This window comes from Condylura cristata, unplaced genomic scaffold (assembly GCF_000260355.1).
Source record: "Condylura cristata isolate star-nosed mole 26May11 unplaced genomic scaffold, ConCri1.0 scaffold00030, whole genome shotgun sequence".
Classification (NCBI taxonomy): domain Eukaryota; kingdom Metazoa; phylum Chordata; class Mammalia; order Eulipotyphla; family Talpidae; genus Condylura; species Condylura cristata.
Genome location: NW_004567131.1, coordinates 19174547 through 19195651, shown reverse-complemented (window position 1 = coordinate 19195651; position 21105 = coordinate 19174547). Strand labels below are relative to the sequence as shown.

Sequence of the window (21105 nt, the reverse complement as noted above, 5' to 3'; positions counted from 1 at the left end):
GCAAGTCTGCACTTTGTCACTACTGCCTGATTTGGTCATTTTGCAACTGTCGCAGATTCTGAAAGTGTCTCAGAGTTTCATCAGGGCTCCTCTGAGTCCTCTGTTTTGCCTTCCTGATGTTGTACCTTTGTTTTCCTCTCACTGCTGAAGTATATTCTATGATATGGAACTTACTATGTATTCTTGCAGCCAAGACTTCTAGAAAATTCTTCCTGCTACTAAATACACTGTAACTATAACTAGTTCTGTGTCCAAGTCTTATCCTCAGCCTGGAAAACTTTGTGTCATCTACTGTTTTAAGCCGAGGTCTGATACGATTCAGGTATGGTAAGACCAATAGATCAGGAAACCATTCCCATTGAAAAGATAATTTATTATACTCACAGTTCCCAAAAGGAAGGGGCAAGGCATGCCATGAGGTTGGAAGTACATGGGAAGAAACATGGGAGATTAGGAGGCAGAGGGAGTGAGAAACATGGCGAGAACCTTTATTTTTTTTTGGTGATACCTTGAAGAGTGGGTGAGGCAGGGTTAGTGCCTAGCCTGGGTCACCTGTTGGCTGGTATGAAGAATTCCAGTGGACTCTGGGGGATAAGGTTACTCTGGCTGGTATACATCTGGCCCTGGGATGATGAAGGCAGATGAATGGTGGCCTCAAAAGCCCCCATGAAGGAAGAAGGTGGGGGTATGGGCTGGGGTAGGTTTGCATATGAACATCTGCTCACAGGTGAGTGCTTACCAATAGTGGTTTTCTTTCTAGGAATTAGCTTGCTGGGAGGGGCAGTTCCCCCAGGGTCAAGAAAGCCCCAAGATGGCAAAGCATGAAAATTACAGAACATAAAGACAGGATCACGATACCAGCGTCACCCTTACGGACACATCTCACTTACAAACTAGCCGTGTAGCCTTGAGGTTCTTCTCACCTGTAAAGTGAAGGGTTAAAGAGGGTGGCACTATCAAGAGTCCACTTTTTCTTCTTTCTAGGCTGGAGCCTCTGACATTTCATGATACTTCCCCCTCTCCCCAGGTTCTTGTGGTTCCTATTCCTAAGAGGAAGGTGCACTAACAACATTCTCCCTGACCAACACCAGGAGCAGGACTTAGTGGGTCACACAGGGACTTCATTTTTTTTTTTTAAGATGAATTTATGTATGCATAGAGAACTGGGGTACAGGCCAGAAGTACAGGGGCAGTGAGAGGATTCACCAGAGACAGAGTGGGGAGCAGAACAATGAAGTACATTGCTGAGGGGAGCAGCGGGCAGGTCAGGGAGAGGTCTGCTGCGCCATGTGGGTCACCTCCAGGGCCAGGAATCGAATTCACACTGAGGCTCCTGTGGCCAGCTTCTGTGCTGCGTCTTAGCCCATTTTGCCACCAGGGTGGGCCAGAACTTCATTTTTATCTGTTTTTAATGTGGACTTTTCTGCCTATACTCACATTCCTAACCCCTTTATCAATGGGCCCCTTAGGGTATAATCACTGGTCTTGCCAGCCTAATAACTTTTGAGTTCTTAATCTGCACTAACTGGTTTCTTGGGCAGAAGAGATGTTTGTGACCTATTGCTGGGTGACATTTACTAGCACCTTTGTGAGGAGCCAAAACAGCATCAGTTTCCATGTGTAAGACAAAATATGGCAAACCTTTTGTATTGCATCTTGGAAAAATAAAACTCCATTTTATGTTGTAGAATTATTGATTGAGTTGGCAGTGAAGGAGTGTGGAACTCTTATTTATCAAAGCAAGAGAGGGAAATAAAATCCCTTTATACCATCAATGCCAGCACATGAGCTATAAAGTTTAGAATGCTAAACGTTAATCCAATTGGCACTAATGGAATATCATTCTATATAAACTTAAACTGTGTGGAAAATATTGTATGTTCATGTATGGAAAAAAATTGCAAGGACCAGTACACTGTGATCCAGAATAGTCATGGAACAGGAAAATATGATGTTTTGAGAAGTTTTAAATGTCTAGGAAACATCTTCACAATGGATTTCATAAGTCCTGGTGTTAATCTGAACATTATGAGGTTTTGTAACATGTAGGAGACAGCCTAGTTTACAGCGCTGCCTCATTAATGCAGAATTTATTCAAACAGATGAGAAAAGCAGAAATGGCATTTCACTTAAACACGTACATTTTCAAATGTTTAATGAGTAGCCACTAGCAACCTAATGAACACTTAATTTTACCCATCAGTTATTGCTTGTGATGACCTACATGTGGTTTTTCAACTCTTAAGTTTTAAAAGAGGGCTAAAATGGCCAGTGCTTTAAAAATAAACCAAACACCCATTAAGGCTGACAGACTCAACTGAGACCACACAACTCCTCGAAGCCGAAGCCGAGCCCAGACTACACGGCCCTGCACTGTCTGTGTTGTCTTCAAAGTCCCCACACCGGGGACTTTCCTTAGAGACGCTCAAGTGCCCTGCACTACTAAAGCTGCTTCTGAAACAGGACGTTTGAATATCTGGATCACAGTGGCTTGCTTAATATTTCTGTTTCCTTGAAAAGATAGGCCCATATGTATGATTTAATCACTGCAGTGACTAAACTGCAGCTGTTTTCACGACCTTTATCTTTCTTTCATAATTTTTCAAGTATCAGAGAGCCTCACACACTGACACCATTCACCGCCTTCCAGCAAGCCACTTCAATCACCATTTTTGGCCTTTTCTTTAATTAGGAAAGTAATGAATGAGTCGATTTCCTCACTACTAGCCCCCACTTAGCACTTTCTGCTGCCCTCTTGCTAGAGAGAAAAATGACTTGGTAAATACTGTGGCCATCATTATCGTCATCTGAAGACTGCTTATGCAAAATAAATGCCATTTAACTTGATCTTGGCGTAGCCCTACATAAAAACTATTAAAATGCATAACCATAGATGTAAGAAAATCTGGAAGCGCGTGCACAGAGAGCATTTCTCCTCCAGCGGTTCCCTTGGCAACCATTCCACTAGCGTCTTCCAACAGATACTTAGAATTTGGCAAAGGTGTGTATGTTAATTTTATCGACATGCTTAATATTGCTCATTAAGTTCACAGTTCCCGGATCCCTCCAAATTCTCTCAAGGGGACTTTGTGCTTTGTGAGAATCTTAAAACACCAACAAAGCAGAAGCTTTTTAAAGTGGCTATTGAGTGATTTCCTTATAAATACTTGTGGGTCCTCTCCTCACCACAGGGTTGCCTTATCAATTCTCTTGTGTAATCATGAAGAATATTGTGTGAAGCTTATAAACACATCTGCTGTATTTACTTTTCCGTGTTTTAGTTGTTATACACATCCATGTTATAGTTGTTATATATGATCTTTTATCTGGCTAGAATGAGAATATTGTTTGATGTATGTGTATATTGACTTTTATGGAAAAGGTTCTTAAAAGTTAGAACCATAGCTTTGTAAGCTATATTTAGCACCACTTTGGTTTTAGATAACTGCTTCAATTCTTATCTCTGAACTGCTAATGCATTCTTTTATTTAAATCGGTTGGATTTTTTGGGAGACATTCCCCCCAAGATAAGTAATCATATGTTCGTGTAGCACTTTAAAGCTAATCTACGCAATTGCTGCTACCACATAAAGAGAATTGGGACTGTGTCAGCTCAGTCTTATGTCAGAGAATATGTTAGATGAGATCCTAGAACATTCTGTCATTAATTGTGCTTGAGAACACTTAGCTACACTTGTAAATTGTACAGTAGAGTCAGGTATACCCAGCAATAATACTTGATTAGTTGCAAGAATGTAGCACTTTATGGTTACCTTTATAGACTAGCCCACATATGGAATCAGCCTCAGGGCACTTCATCTTGTACTAGATGTGAAAACAGAGAATGACTTCTACTATTTTCTGGTGAATGGGTAGATATAACAAAATTCTTAGCCAAAAAATTGTCAGAGGCTTATGGTATTTGAACATTACCTTTTCTATTTCCATTCTAAAATATTTAAATTGAGGGGGGGAAGGCATTCTGTCACTTGAAAAGAGCAGATGTCAGTGTCACACATGTCTTACATGTATATATCAGCCTGTGTTCTATATGTGAATATCACTGCTTCTTTAATTGCTGTACTTCTGTGAATGTTTATGGTGTATTGGCAACTCACTGATGTTGGTTAGGAAACATGGTTTACACAATGATTGTCAGTGTGTTCCTTGTACAAATGTTTTCTTGGAGCAGGGAGTGCGGGAGGAATTCACTGATTGATGCCCAGAGATATCCTGGCAGCCCTGGCAAGATAGTTTATATATGCGAAGAACAGAAAGGACCAGGGTGTTGAGGAGAGATAAAGCATTGTATGCCAAGCCTACTGAAACAACGATAGAGAAAATTTCAAAACACATCCCCCTCCCAAAGGGTCAGAGGAGCAGCCAGCAGGAGCAGCTCATGGTCTCCCTGGAGAGCTCTCTTCTTACTCCAAAGTGGGCCTGTAACTGTTGGGTCTACCACTCAGCCATCTTTTCCTAAGACTCAGTGTCTGGGGACTATAGAACACAAAAAGTCTCAGAATGGGATTCTAATTTGCCAGCTTGTAGCAGCAAGCTTATCACGTAAGTTTTGTCAAGTGAACAGAAAGTCAAGCGGACATACAGAACATACAGAGATCATTATCCTCCACTGACAATTAAGGGACACATTACAAGGAATACTCCACGTGAGTAGGAATTCTGTATCAGATACCGTGACCTCAAATTAAGAGAGGCTTCAGGACAACCTTCAGTACAGTAAAGATGAGAAGGTGTCTAAGTAGAAAATGGGTGCAGAGGGAACATTAGGGAGACCTGGAGGGACAGTACCCAGCACATTTGTCTTTCTGATATGTCCTGCATATGTCCTTTCTCTTTTTGGTAACAAAACAGAAATGTCCCTTGCAGAAGAACAACAAACTGAGTATTACTTTTAGAATTAAATACACACAAGCATTGCCAGTGCTTTAGTACAGCTAGAGACTGGATGTAAATCCTAAAATATGTGAGCAATTTATTGTGCTGTGTACTTTATATATTTATTTATATAATATATTTATTATGCATGACATCGTATATTATTCACATATGGTATGATGTATACGAGTTACTATCTCATTATAGTATTACCTATTAATGCATAATGTGATTATGTAATTCATATGTGGCATATAATATATACATATAATAGTATGGGATATTTTATAATATGAATTGTAGGTCTCTTAGAATACATAATTTGTTTGAAGGGCAAGACTCTACATTTTGAGAAGAAAATAAAGTTGAACAATATAAGGTTACATATAGATTATGTGAAACTAGAGAAAATAAATTTCAAGAAAACTCTAGCAAAAGTACATTCTAACTTTGTCAGAGTACAAAGTGAAGTAAATCTTTAATATTTATAAATGAAATAAACTAATAGAAGCTGATCCCTAACTTGCTGGATATTCTAGAAGGTGTGTTTAATTGCTGTATGAAGACATAAAAATTCTGTAGATATACTGACATTATGAGATTTTAGTACTGCGGAACATGGGACAAAACTCTTTGAACAAAGGTCTTGTAACATTTTAAAAATGTCACATTCAGAAAATATTTTTAAAAAGCAAGTAATTTCCTATTGTTTTACAATAAGAAGAAAAGCTATTGTGACTTCCCTGAATTTGAGGTGAAGATTGCTAACTATGATGCTGGAGGCTCAGTGGAGTGACAGCTGCCCACGTCCCCCCTGTTTAAACTGGTCTTGGGCAGCTCCAGGCCACTTGGGGGTAAAGCCTTTGTTTGATATGCTGGTGGCAATGGCCTTTCTTTCTGCCAGTCCCTATAACCAACCTAGCAAATACTGGATTTCCAACTGGTATTTGCTGCTGAAGCCACTAGTTCTAAACACCAAAAAGAAAGTAATAATTTAAATTGCATAACAAAGGTCAACTTGAGGGGACACAGAGTGACCCAAAAAGCCACAAACTTCACTTTCTCTTCCAAGAGACAGCCAGCGTTTGTTAGGATATAGGTGACTGTTGGCAGTGTCAACTGTCCAAGGAACCGGTTCTGGTTGTGCTAGCTCTATTCCCAGTGAAAACCACAGAGGATGGTGTTATGTCCTAGAGCAGGCCATTGTTAGCAGGTGATTGTAAGAGAGGTCGAGAATGCTAGTTTTGGAGGATGGGTGAGAAGTTAAAATATAAATGCAATCTGTTATTTGTGGAAAATATCCACGGGTATACATTATTACTGAAGATGAAGAGGGAGAAGAAAAAAACAAGGCAAGCTTTGCACAGCACCCTTTGATGTTTGCAGGCACTTTGTGATGTCCTGGTAGAAGGTTCTCGTGTGAGCCTGGGCAGTGTGTACTGTCCTTCCTTCCTTATGTCCCTGCCACTATCTTTGCTCCAAACTGGCTATTTACTGGTATCCTCTCTCAAGCCAGCAATTAGTTCTAAATCTGTGACAAATAGGAAGGAAATGACTAAAAGATAATGTTAGACTAAAAGATGGTTTTCAGTTTTCTACCCACAAAGCAGATGCTCCACTTAAAACACATTTGTTTGTGCCCACAGAGCCAGATTCTTTATGTTTGCCAAAAGCAAAGGCTCTCTGAGTCATGGCGATGGAAGAATTCCTGAATGCTTTTTTCTGTCTTCCTTCGCTTTACCATTGGCTGATGGAAATTCAAGAAGAATGCTCGAGAGGCAGGGACTGAATTTCTGATCATGAAATAATTCGCTGAGTAAGTGTGTAGAGCAACATTCTCCGGGCATTCCCTCTACCCATGTGCAGGCAAAATTGGAACCTACGATGAGGACACTGTCAGGATTCTCTAGCAAAACAGAATCAATAAGATCGTGTGTGTTTGTGCAAAGACAGTCATTTCAAGGAATTGGCTACATGAAGGTGAAGGCTGACAAGTCCCAAGGACTTGAGGGTGAGTTGGTCCTCTGGAAACCCCAAAGAGTAAGTGGAGCAGGTTTAGCCCAAAAGCTGAGTTTGAGATCTTGGAGGTCCATATTTCGATCAACTCAAATCAGGAAAATGCCAGTACTGCAATTCAAAGACTGTTAGGTGGAAGAATGTCCCCCTTAACCAAGGGAGGTTCAGCCTTTGTGTTCTGTTCTGGTCCTCAATTGATTGGATGAAATCCACCACATTCACAAGGACAGCCTGCTTTACTCATTCTACCTTCTTTTTTTTTTTAAAGATTTATTTATGTATACAGAACTGGGATACAAGCCAGAGGTGCAGGGGTGGTGAGAGCATTCACCAGAGACAGAGTGCGGAACAGAGCAGGCAGATGGACAAAGTACACTGCTGAGGGGAGCAGCGGGCGGGTCAGGAGAGGTCTGCCATGCCATGTGGATCATCTCCAGGGCTGGGGATTGAACTTGCACTGAAGTAGCTGTGGCTATCTAATGCTGTGTCCTAACCTGTTGTGCCACCAGGGAGGTCCCCCATTCTACCTTCTTAAATGTTAATCTCACCCCAAACATCCTCACAGAAACATCCAGAATAACATTTGAACAAATATGTGGACTCATGGTGGCACAATGAGATTGACTCAAAATTAGCCATCACAGGTATTGAAAAGAAAACCAAAGGGTGGGGGGAAATTAAGTGGATGCATTTTAAGGATGGTGGACAGTCTTCAGCTATGCTCTCGGGCCGGACAGCACAGAACCTGCACAGTGAAAACACCGTAACGCACAACACACGCTAGCTGCTTTAACTTGAAAGACATTGAGAACTTCTGGTAGCTCACAGAACTTCTGGGAGCCTGAGAGCCAGAATAGTGTGAAAGCCACATGGCGAGGCTGAGCCAAGGACACATTCCTGTCTTCCTGGACTGAGCCAGGGTAACATACACTGCTGCCTACCAACCAGATGCCTCCTGCCTAGTCCCTGTGGTCAGAAAAACTACCTGCTTCTCACTGTTACTTTCTAAATCAAAATCAAGAGGAAGAGCATCAAATGAGCAGAGCCAAAGACTTAGCCACTTAGAAAGGCCAGAAAATGATTTCTGGTTTTTTGCCTTAGGCTAAACATGCAATACTCAAATGGAAGAAGACTGTGCAAAGATAATGAGGTCACACTTACTGCATTCTGCGCTTAGCCACCTGCTGCAGCCTCAACCCTCATCTCTTCCAGAAAGCACTACCCCTGGACTCAGAACCACAGTCAGGGCCAGCATTCATGCAGCATGAACCCAGATTCCACCCAAGTCAGCAGAATGGCTCCGCAGTACCCGGCTTGTCTCTGCAGACCTTCAGATCTGTGCTCTTTGTTTCTGGTTCTGTTTTTAAACTCTAGACTTCATTAAGCTCTTCTGTAGGTCTTACTGTGTCTCACCAAGTTTCATTCATTTAACTTTCTGCCACATAGGTCTGACTTGCCTATCCCCACCTCGCCTCAAAACTGTAAGCTCCTTAGAAATAGGAGCCGTATCTTTGTTATTTTTAATCTCCCACAGTACCTGGTATCATACTAAACATGTAAGAGCTGCTGATCAATAAATTTTTGATTAAGTGCAATAAGTTATTCATCTGAATTCATCCTTATCAGGTGAATTTTAATAGTATCTGAGTAATAAATAAAAAAGTTATGATGTTACAGGGATTGAACACTATATATCAAAATGACTACTATGTGCCAGAAATTATTCTGTATGCTTGGGATATAGGAATGAAAAAGAAAAAGGGCACAGATGAGACAGCTCCCTCAAAACCTACTTCCTGATAGAGTCAGACAGTTGATAAACATAAACTATGTTAAGAAGTGATGAATGTGATGCATAAATTAAAAAACAGGGCAGAAAAATACCAGAAGTGCGAATATAGGCCCGACTTACATCTTAGGAAGAAATACTAGAATTTAAAAACTGCTTTTAGACAACCAAAGAAAACTGAATATTTGCTGATTATGGTTCTTTTTTTTTTTTAGCCTGGGATAAGTTGTTACTTTTTTTTTTTTTTTTTAAGATTTACTTATTCATACAGAACTGGGGTACAGGCCAGAGATGCGGAGGGTGAGAGGATTCACCAGATCACCAGAGACAGAGGGGGGAGCAGAACAGGCAGATCAACAAAGTACACTGCTGATGGGAGCAGCAGGCGGGCGGGTCAGGAGAGGTCTGCCACACCTTGTGGATCTCCTCCCCGGCAGGCGGGGATGGAACTCATGCGGAAGTGGCTTAAGCTTCTTAGTGCTGTGCTTTAACCCGCTGCGTCATCGGGGAGGGCCAAGTTGTTTCTTTTTTAATGTGCTTAGGATGTGGCAAGTCTTACAAATGCATGTAGTAGTTTCTTTTGTCTATGCTTTGACTTTAAGCTAGATTTCAAGTACATTTTTCTGATTCTAGACCCATAATTTCAAAGTTAATTAACGTCTAGGTGTTTTTAATATTAACATACCACTGATGTATATTGAGGTTTTATTGTTTATATAACATACTTTCATGAGTAGAAAAAATACAGATAGACCAATATTTGTAAATTTTTCTGAAGTTGAATGATATAAAAAATATTTTGGAAATGGGTATGATAATGGCATTTTGATGATGCCTTTTTAAAGTCCTTAACTGTTTGAAACTGAAATATCTACAGAGAAATAGTGTGACCTAATAGGATGCCTGGGATTTATTCCAGAATTTTCCAGCAAAAAGAAAGGAAGGAATGAACAGAAAGGGGGGGGGGGACTGGAATATGTAACAAGAAATCTGCAAAGTTGATCCTTGAAACTTGTTTATGGGGGGTGGGTAGTTCTCATACTATTCTGTTTACTTTTATATGTGTTCAAAATTTTCCATAATAAAAGTTTGTAAAAGTGATGTGAAAATTATTGTATAAAGGTGACATTTAAACAGATTGAAAGAGCTAAAGGAGGTAAGGGAGAGAGCTGTGGGGGTGTGGAGGGACAAGCAAAGAAATAGTACAAAGTTTCCTGGCAGTTCTGGCCTCCGGATCCCTGAATGGAGAAGGGTGTAGGAACAGGCAAGAAGGTAATTTGGGGGTTTAGGTCACTTGGGGACTTCATGTTACAGTCAGATCCATCCATAGGGTTGCAAAGACACTGCTCAGAGTTGGGTTCAGATGCATTTTCCTTGGGAGTCCATTAAACCGTTCAAACACCCTGCATGTCTTCCCTTAGATTCCGAAATAAGAGCCGTTATATATATTATCCTCCCTATCCAGTAGCACTTCCTGTGATGATGGGAATGTTCCCTGTCTACTTCAGTTCAAGAGCGTCTGGCTACAAGGGACTGTTGAGTGCTTGAGGTGTCTACTATAATCAAGGAGTTCAGTTTTTAAATTAATTTTGTTTTCATTAAATTGAACATGATAAATAATATAAAGGAGAAGACAAAAGAGTGCCTGGGTAAGAGCCAAAAAGTCGGGCAGGTCCACTCAGCCCTGCCCAGGCATGTCCACCTCCTAGAACACCACTCAGAATTGAAATTTAGCTAGTCACCACTTAGGCTCTTTCTACCATTAGTACTTCACTGCCCTCGTTTGCATAAAGCACAAATGAGTGTGGAGGTCCCAGCCTCGTATTTATAAGCACTCATCACCCCAGAGAGGCAGCCCACAGCGCACGTGCTTCTTGAATCTGGACAGTAGGTTTAAAGTCCCAAATAAACATTTTCCCTTTGCTTCAACTTGACCGGCCGTGGGTTTCTTAATCTGCACCCACCTGTAGCTGTGTCTACCGTACGGGAGGTGGCCCATTTGTTTTGGCTTTTCCTTCCCTACTGGTTTTTATTTAATTCAAGCATCCAGGTTGGTCTCACCTCTGAGCACATGCACCTTTGCCTGGCGGTTCCCTGTGTATCCATCAGGCTGGAGCTGAAGTCATTACCACACTAGAAGAAGGTCCCCTCCTCTTTGCTCTCATGGTCCTTAGTTGTCTGTTGAGGCACTTCTGCCCAGGCAAAACTACAGTTTGATACTTAACGAATGTCTGAAGCCAAAAGCTCCTCAAGGTTGGGGTCTGGCCACCATCGTCTACCCCCAGGGTCAGCCTACAATAATACTGACTGAAGTGGAAATAGGGATGGATCCTTGTCAGTGTATATGGTTTGTGGAGGATGAGAGACCTTTAACCCAGTTTGGGGAGGGGTTGATCCACTAGGGAGTAGTTTCTTCAATAAACCTTATTTCAGATTTTAAAGGATGAGTAGGAATGAGTAGCATGAAAGTAAGTTGTAGAAGCTATTTCCTACAAAAATGAAACAACAACAAGAAGGAAGGAGCAGGAAAACTATGGAGAGTGTGGGGGTCTGTGGGTAGTCTGTGGCAGTCAGGTGGGGACTGAATGAGAGCACAGAGGTTGCCTTGAAATGGAACCTATTGGCCTGGGTTTGCCAGAGCTTTTCTTTGTGTTTTTTGTTTGTTTGTTTGTTTTGAAAGCCAGAAGTAGATAGTCAAACTTTCCTGGTCACAAGCTAGGTCAACACTTCTGAATTTCTGAGTTCTGCAATACAAAACCCTCAGACAATATACAAATGTCGGGGTGTGGCTGTGTTCCAAGGGAGCTTTGTTTATGGACACTGCAATGTGTATTCCAGATAGTTTTCATTTAACATATCATTTAAAGGCCTAACAATGATTCTTGGCTCATGGACCCTATGAAAAAAGGAAGTTGGCCATACATGGCCCTTGGTAGTTGCCAACTCCTGCTTTGGGGGAAAGGAGGACACTGGGGGCTGGAAGGAGGGCTGGAAGTGGTCAGACCAGATTTCCTTGGCTTTCGGTGGCATCCTGTCATGGCATCCTCTGGTGTCCCGACATAGCAGCTTGGTTAGGACACTGAGAAGCAATCTGGGTGGGAGAGAAAGGCCTGCTTGGAGACATACATTTTGGATTCAGCTGGGCTCAGTGATGGATGTGCAGCGTTAGGGAGTAAAAGAATGATACACATCCCAGCTTTGATTTAATAATCATATCAGCAGGGTCCCTGTATTCTCATTGACCAAAAAAGAAACAGCACATTTTAACGTATGTTTATTTCTGGGCCTTTTGTCGGGTCTTTCTTAAATCTGCAAAAATTTCACCTGGTTCTAAGATTATAAGTGATTTGTTATAATATATAGCAAATATAATCTATTTGCTATTTAATAGGAATAGCTTTCTTTGCTGGTGAATGAATTATCCAATTGTTACTTTACAAAAATGATACCGCTCCTGGGATTTTCCTTTAACTTTTGTTCAATTTTGCTGTGAACCTAAAGCTGTTCTTCAAAACAAAAAATCTTACTTTTTTTTTTAAGGTACTATGTCTAGAGCTACTGAACTGAGGACTCTACATGACATAGTGTCATATGAAAGCAACTTGCAAAATTTAAAAATGTTGATACCCAGTCGTCTGTTATTGTTGACATGGTTTCACAGCCTATAGCACCTAAAGAAGTAGTTCAACAGTCTCTGTCAAAGTATACAATTACAGAACATAAACTTTGCATGCCATGTTAGGAAAATTCAAGTAATGAAACCTAGGCCTTTGAGTATAGTAGACCTCCTGTAGCTTTTTCCAAATCTTAGTGGCTCTCCTCATTACATGGTGAAGAGGGAATAAAAATCTTGTAATTCCAATTATTAGTAAATGTTGCATTACCATAATTGCATAAATCATCAATGCAACCCTACAATTCTCCTTCTCACTTGTGCTATTTTAGAAGTTGTCTACTATGTGAATGTTAGTGAAAACTGAACTCATTTGTATTATAACTTTGAATACTACTCAAGGGGTAGAGCAATCTAGTTAAATAAGAAAACTTTATGTGGTATATGTCCTGCAGGTCTGCATTAAGATACCACTGATTAAGATTGGTATTTGGTATTTGGTAAGATCACCAAATCACCCATGTGCCATCACCACAGTCCAGTGCACTTTCCAACCCCCCCCCCACCATTTTTTATACCCTTCCCCACTGTATCCCCTTAAAAAGTCATTCATTATTATTATTATTTTCTCCCCTGATCCTTTATACTCCTGCTATGAGTGAAACCATCCGGTATTTTTCCTTTTCTTTCTGGCTTATTTCACTAAGCATGATCTTTTCCAGCTCCATCCATGTTGCTACAAAAGGCATGTGTTTATTTTTTGATTGCTGAGTAATATTCCATTGTATATATGTACCACATCTTTTTAAACCAGTCATCTACTTTTGGGCATTAGGTTTTGCCCCTGGTATGAAGAAACCATGTTCTGATTTCGTAGTATTGTTTTTCTGTCTACAAGATTTTGAGAGATTTATTTCTTGCCAGTCTGTAATAAGGTTTAGGATGCCTTACCTATTCTCTGTGGTTGTCTAGTTCAATAAATGTATTAAGTCAGTATATGAGAAAGTAGATGAGAAAATGATTGACCAACTGAAATTTGCAGTTAGTAAAGTTAATAGCTAGTAAAAAGTTGCCTTAGTATCATAAGATATTTGGTAAGTTAGCAGAAAGGCCAAAGAAATTCTTCTCAATGTGGTGGTCCTAGTTAAAGAAGAGCTTTGCGTGGAAAATTATTACCCCTAAGAAGAACGTCTCACACTTCTTCTTTGTTTTAACCATCTCCCCACACCCCAGCTTCCTCCTTAGTGCCTGATCTTGCACCCTTAGACACTGTGACCTGATACTTTCAGCTCTTGACATAACATAATGGTGATAGTTTGTGTCACTGTCAGGCATTATCCTAATGTCTCTTCCCATGTCTGGAGAGATGTGTCATTATGCAGATGAGGAGACTGAGACCTGGAGAGGATAAGCCCCGTGCCCAAGACCACCTGGCTAGAACTCTGTGGAGCTGAAATTCAAACCTAGCGAATGAGTGGCAGTCATCACACAGTATGTAACGTGAGGCAGGTCCAGCCTTGACAGGGCTCCGCTCACTACAAGACCCCTCCTTCAGCTGAGCCAGATTCAAATGAGCTTACTGAACTTGTTCTTTGCTGTTCCTTGTTGCACCTTCCTATCCCAAGTCTCCACTAGGACTTCCAGTTCTGAGAGAACTCAAAGTATATGGCAAGTTCTGCCCACGAATGGGCTTACAGCACTGGCACAGTCCACTCCCTTCACACCTAAGCAAAAGGGGGTTACCAGAGAAGCAGAATATACTTCTGATTGTTCTGGAGTATAATATTGGAAACAGTGTCCTTTAATGGACTGCTACCATGATGCTGGAGTCTGGTCCATCATCTCTTGCGGATTACTGAAGAGGCCTTTTAATGGCATGTTCAATCTCCAAAGTGGCTGCTCCCAGATTTTTCTGTAACCAGTGCCAGGGGTACTAGAACATAAATTTGATGTGAGCTCCCCTTTTTAAAACCTTTGTGACATCCTCTTGCCCTTAGGATGGAGAATGATCCCTTTGAGTCATGTCTAAAGTCCTGAGTGACCGCCTGCTTGCCTCTTCTGTCCAGCCTCACACCTCTCATATTCTCCATCCGGTTTGCAGAATCTGTTTGCATTTCTGCAGGAGTGTGGCTTTTTTGTCCCCAAGCCATTGCAGATATTGTTCCGTCAGGCTCCCGGTGCCCACATCAAATGTCCTCAGCTCTGCACTTGTGTCTACTCACTTTTCTTCACTGCCGCAGTGTGCACACTCAAACTTCTCTTGCATGAGTAAGGGAAAATTGCCTATTCCATTTTAATTGCTTAACATTCATTTTAATCTCTCAAATTCCCATATTCATTATGTTTTTGCCAATAACTAAATTTCATCTCTCTTTTCAAATGTTTACTTTTTTTTTTAAAGATTTATTTGTGCATACAGAACTGGGGTACAGGCCAGAGGCTCAGGGGCGGTGAGAGGCTTCACCAGAGACAGAGTGGGGAGCAGAACAAGCAGATCGACGAAGTACACTGCTGAGGGGAGCGCGGGCGGGTCAGGAGAGGTCTGCCGCGCCATGTGGTCACCTCCGGGGCAGGCAGGGATCGAACTAATGCGGAAGCGGCTTTAGATTCTCAGTGCTGTGCTTTAACCCGCTGCGCCACCAGGGAGGGCCCAAATGTTTACTTTTTTCCCTTTCTTCTCGCCTTCTCTTTTTCCACCATTTTAAAGATAATGCAGTCCTGTTTTTCAGTTTAGTCTTCTTAGTTGCCAGCACAATGCTCCTGGGTTGCTCATTTCTATCAGGACTGTTGAAGAACTTGGCTGCTTGTCTTAGGGTCCTTCTGTGAAGTCCAAGCCTTGTTTGGGCTGTGTTTGCCTGCAGCTCTGGGAAGCATTATGTTTGTTGCACAATGTCTTAAAGGGATAGAATTTGCCTTCAAATTACTTGTTATGAGCAGCAAAGAATGAAGAGGAAAGCCATTTGGGTGGAAATCATGCAAAAAAGAAGGGATCTTTAAGCAGAAATTTTCCCAGGTTAAAATGATTCATATTTTTGGTGTCGATCTAGATTTACTTAGATTATAACACTTCTGTTTGCTTTCACGGTTACAAAAGAGTCACTGTTGAAGAAGCCCAACTAATAATTGTTCTGTGTTGTTTTCTCCTTGTTCCAGAGGTTACTCTGAAGGTTCATGTCAGTGACGCCAGCACCCATCAGCCTGTCCCGGATGCACTGATTGAAGTTTTCACCAACCAGGTCTCCATCGCCTCTGGCACCTCAGGGACCGATGGAGTTGCCTTCATCAAGTTCCAGTATAAGCTGGGCACTCAGCTGATCGTCACTGCCACGAAGCATGCCTACGTACCAAACTCAGCTCCCTGGAAGCCCATCCGATTACCTGGTAAGGTGCTTTTCACCTTTCTTGTAAACAGAATCAGACACAGGAGTTTTGACAGTATAAGATAATCAGCAAAGTGTTTATTCTCTGCTTCACCTTTTGGGCTCCCTTAGGTAAAGGGATAATAGAGCCAATGTATGAGGCTTTTTAGTTTATCTTTATTCCCTGACATTCCATTCTCTTCCCTACTGGCAGGATGGGGCTTGGGCAGTGCTTCAGAGTGGAGCCTCCCTGTCCTGGTTTTTGGGACCTGAGAGCAAGCACAAGACTATCTTTCTTTTCTTACCTAGGAGCCACACTCCAGTGTATTCACTCCATCTTCAATAATAGTCTGCATTTGTACCTTGTGATCACTACATGGGTGGGGTTTCTCCCACCCATCAAACAATTCACAGAGTCTCAGACACCAGCAAGGTCTCCTACAATTTAACTCAACTCTGATACCCATTCCTGGACGTAGTCAGGTCCCACCGTTAGGGACCTGACCCCAGGCCCCAGTTCAGACACCAGTCCCCAGACCAGATTGTCACTCTGCTTCTGACCTACAGGCTGGGAGTCAGAGAGTCCTGTGATTCCCTTCTTGGGAATCCATTCATTTGCTAAAGGGGCTCACAGAACTCAGGAAAGAGATACCTACACCAGCACAGGTTATTACAAAAGGGATTATATGAGCAGCCATGTAGAAGAGATGCTTTGGGCAAGTTACGGTGCGCTCTCGGGGCACGCCCCTTCCCAGCAGCTCCGCATGCTGGTCTACCTGCAAAGCCTCTGAACCTGTCCTTTTGGATTTCTATGGAGGCTTCATTATTTAGGTGTGCTTGATCAAATCATTAGCCTTGGGGATTGATTTGACCTCCGGTTCCTCTTCCTTCCTCAGTGTTACTGTATTGGAACGGAAAGATTCAACCCCCAGTTCACGGTTCCTTCCGCTGCCTGCTAGCCCCCATCCTCAAGTTATCAAGGGCTTTTCACTAAAACCACTGTATTAAATAAACTGCAGTTGAAAGGAGCTTACTCGGAATAACAAAAGACACCTTTTTAGCTCTTATCACTTAGGAAATTCCAAAGGTTTTAGGAGCTCTAAGCCGGGCAGAGAGGCCAAATACATTTTTCCTTTGCTAAATCACAATATCACATTACCATTGGCCTCTTCAAAGAGGTCAGTATCCCATGGGGGCTGATGCTGATTCAGCTTGGGATGGTGTATGTGGGGAACAGCCCACAGTCCCCCTCTGGGCTCCAGCTAGTATGCAAAGCACATTATCTCTGGGCACCAAGATTAGGTGAATGCCAAGGATGGGGATGAGAGCCAGGGGGCTGGGAGGAACCAGATCTTGGCTCCTAATCTGTGGTTGTCTCCTTCGCTTCAGTGTCCATTTGTGTAAAATGGAACTAACACCTAGAATTGTTCTGACTAAAATGAGTTAGCACATGTCACCCACCTTCCAGTGCCTAAAGCAGAGTAGGGGCTCCATAAATACGTGACGCCTGGCTCAGTTCCACTGTCAGTGCTCATCTGTGCCACAGCCACGATGTTGGGTCCTTTGCCTGGACAGACCTCCCCACCTCCCCCACAGAATCATATGCACACTGTTGTGTGGAAACAAAGAATGAGCCATGGGTGCTGGAACAGAAAAACAGGAGGCAGGAAGTGTTCCTGCCTTGTGTTTGCTACCTTGTGTTCTTTGACCCCCATGTTATTGTCGCATGTTATTGATGCACTTGCTGAGAGCTTCCGCCTACCCCCAGCCCCAGGCTCAAGGGGATAAATAGGGAAGGAGAGAAGAATAAAGTGTGCCTTTGCTGGCTGACCAAGAAGTGTGTGCTTTAATCCTGACGTCCTTCGCTCAGACCATCTCTGCTGTCGTGCTGGCGCGGCACACACCTTGTCACCATTCCTGCTGCTTATTTATTAAGTCCCTACTGTGTGCCAGGTACTGGCCTGGACATTGAGAGAACAGATCTAAGAACAAAGAACTTGTCCTGAGGAAGTTTGTAAGTTCGTTGTGGAGTCCTCCACAGACGCCATCCCCTTTTCATTTGGAAAATGCTGAGAGATTTGGTGTCTATGTATGAGACGCTGTCAGTGAGCATGTAACCAGCTTCCGTGAGTGAGCACAGGCTTCCTGAGGGGGTGAGAAGGGAGCTGAGTGTTGAGGATGAATAGATAGTCACATCCTGAAATGTGAAAACATCAGACTTGGGAACTCAACCATTCAGTCTGGGGGCGACCTGGATATCTGCATTTGGTCACATAACTCCTTCCTCCCTGATACTCATGAATAAGTGTTCCCCAAAGTGTGAGACCACTGCTGTGTCAGCTATGGAAAGTGGGTCTGATATAGATGCAACTGGAGATTATGTAGAAACATCTTAGAGAAAAGAAGATAAGCCTGAGTGACATTTGGCAGGCAAAAATCCAGAAAGCTTTGTGGAATAGATCGGAAAAAGAGAAAGGGCAGAACACAAGATATGTGAGTTGAAGCTCAGGTTTCTGGCTGGTGAGGGAAGGGACGGACCAGACCGACAAGAGGTAGAGAACCACAGGCTGCTTGCCTAAAGTGACCTCGAAGTGACAGCCACCCCCAAGCTCAGTGGGATGGAGTATGGGGGAGGTCAAGGGACGTGGGAGGAAAGGTTGAGCTCTTCATCCACGTCCAAGAGCATTGCCTGGCTCTTTCCCACTCCCTTCAGCCCCTGGCAGCTATTCATCTCCGCTCCGTCTCTCTGGGTCTCCCAGCTCTGGACAGTGCAGATAAGTGGGACCCTACAGCGTGGGGCCCTTGGTGGCTTCTTCCTCTCCTTAATGGTTTCAAGGTTCATCCAGGTAGCCTGAATCAGTTCTTTATTCCTTTTATGGAGGAACAATATTCCATTGTATGAACATCCCACTTTTTGTAATGTGTTCATCACTTGATGGATATTGGGTTGTTTACATTTGGGGGCAGTTATGGATAACATTCACATGGGTAGTCTCATAGGAGCTTTTGTGTTTGCAGGTGTTTTCACTTCTCCTGGAGTAGGTTTGCCAGGTCACGTGGTAACTGTGCTTCATATTTTGAGGAACGGGCAGGTTCTTTATTACGGCGTTTGCCACATTCTGCTGTTATGCACACTTGTGTTGTGTTCCGAGTCCTCTAACGCAGCACCCCTGAAGGACAGGCTGTTGCCCTGCTGATGGGCTTCACCCAGGACCCAGCACTGAGCCCTGTGAATAGCAGCAGCTCTAAGCAAACTGCAGAGAGTGTGTGAATAGGGGTCATGGCCAAGGCTAGTTCACCAGTCCCCTCTGCACCATGAAGAGTTAGCAATGCTAAGAAATTGATGTTCTCAGCACTTTGTTATCTCCAGTTTTTGATATTTTCTTCAAAAGATCTTTTAACATTCCAGGCCTTCCTTTCCTCTTCTTTAAATTTAAAAACACAGACTGGATGAAATCTAAGAGGACTTAGAATTTAAGTCCATACAGCATAGCAAGTGGCTGAAGACAGACTGTGAGAATTCAAATTCCAGCTCCAGTATTTATTAGCTGGGCGATCGTGAGGAATTTGATTCACTTTCTGTAAATCTGTTTCCTCAACTGTTAAATGGGGCATGTTAATAATATCAATTTCATAGTGTTGTTTTGAGTTTAAATAAATTACTAAAATATGAGTGGTAAGAATAACGTCAGGGGCCCTCCCTGGTGGTGCAGCGGGTTAAAGCACAGCACTGAGAAGCTAAAGCCACTTCAGCATGAGTTCCATCCCCTCCCTGGAGGTGACCACATGGCGTGACAGACCTCTCCTGACCTGCCCGCTGCTCCCCTCAGCAGTATACTTCATCAGTCAGCCTGTTAGGCTCCCCACTCTGTCTTTGGTGAATCCTCTCACTGCCCCTGCACCTCTGGCCTGTACCCCAGTTCTGTATGCATAAATAAATAAATATTAAAAAAAAAGAACAGGGATTACAATTGAGATTTAAAAAATGTACAAAATGATGTAAAAATAAACTATTATGTTATAAAAAAAAAAAAAGAATAACATCAGACCTGTCAGGGAGAGTTCAGTAATGTTGTGGTTATTATTATTCCATAATACAGTCATTTGTTTTCTCTTAATTTGTATTATATCCAGAAATTTGTAGGGTTTGTATATATTTTTTTAGTTTTTACACAGGCAAAAATTTTAAAATGGCACAAATTCTGTGGACATTTTGATTTAAATGTCAGAATTCCCTTATATCCATTTTGTTTTTGCAGTGTTTTCTTCACTGAGCCTTGGCCTGCTTCCAGAACGATCTGCTACTCTTATGGTGTATGAAGATGTTGTCCAAATAGTCTCAGGATTCCAAGGTATGTTTGATAATTAAGTAGAAGAGAATAGTAACTTCCAGGCAGTCTGCTAACACCTCAGGGGTGGTATTTGTCAGATGGTGGCCTTGCCTGGACAGAAGGTCTGCCATCCCAGTGAAGGCCCATCACACTTGAGTTTTGGTTGAATTGTCCATTGGCTGTGACTCTGTTTCTTTTTGGTCCAGTCTTTAAGAGAAACAAAGGCTTCCCTAAATCTCTTTCTCCCTTAAAGGAAGAATATTCAGCTCATGACATCAGTCCAGAACTCACCTTGGGCCTCACTGACTAGGGCATTGGTCACTTTTAAAAGGCCCACAAGCTTTTGGGTGAACAGTTTCAGTTTTGCAAGATGAGAATGTTCTAAAATCTGTGGCATGACCATGTACATATGTTTAACACTACAGAACCATTCTACATCATACATAATGATGTGTATGAATGTGACCTCCCCACTTCTAACTTCCCTTGTGAAAAACTAATTCAGGAAGTTTGAGGAACTTCCCTTCATTGGTATTGGGGTTAGAATTGGGAATAGAGCTTGTGTGAAGCAGATTTGTGCTGATGTCATTTTCTTCCATCTAAATCATGATCCTGAGAGTATTTCCCAGTTGTTACTGTTTCACCAGATTAGTTTTTATTAACATCGCTCCTTTGTTTTGATACCATTTGCACTAGTCATTCTCTGCCTGATCACATTCTGCTCATCTGTAGGTGAGCTGCTTTCTTCCTGTTTTATGGAGTGACTCTAAACAGCTTAAGATATGTTGAAGAACCAGTCTTTCTCTCAACCTGGAGTGTATGGGTTTTTAACTTACTACATGTTCTGTGTTGTTCTAAGGCTATAGCCCCCATGATGTTCCTGACCTGTTCATCGATTTATAAATGCCTCCCTTCCTTTTCACTGGTCCTTTCTCTAGTCTTACATTTTTTCATTGATAATCATCATCTCCTGTCTTTCTAGCCAATCTCAGATTATGTCTTAGATGTCTTCTACTCTCTGTAAATGGCCCGTCCTTTCCAAGAGATACCGATCTACCAGCAAAACCTTCATTGAAAAGTTCTCAAGTAGCTGGGCAGTGA

The 21105-nt window shown here is 42.3% G+C and overlaps 1 protein-coding gene across 1 annotated transcript in view; it reads left to right on the top strand.

The window, feature by feature from the left end:
• The window catches only part of FAM171A1 (family with sequence similarity 171, member A1), a 66583-nt gene that overhangs the window by 5083 nt on the left and 40395 nt on the right, over nucleotides 1-21105 (top strand). The window contains exons 3-4 of the mRNA XM_004691268.2: nucleotides 15468-15695; nucleotides 19933-20025. Coding sequence (XP_004691325.2) covers nucleotides 15468-15695; nucleotides 19933-20025 — 321 coding nt within the window. The remainder of the gene's footprint in view (nucleotides 1-15467; nucleotides 15696-19932; nucleotides 20026-21105) is intronic.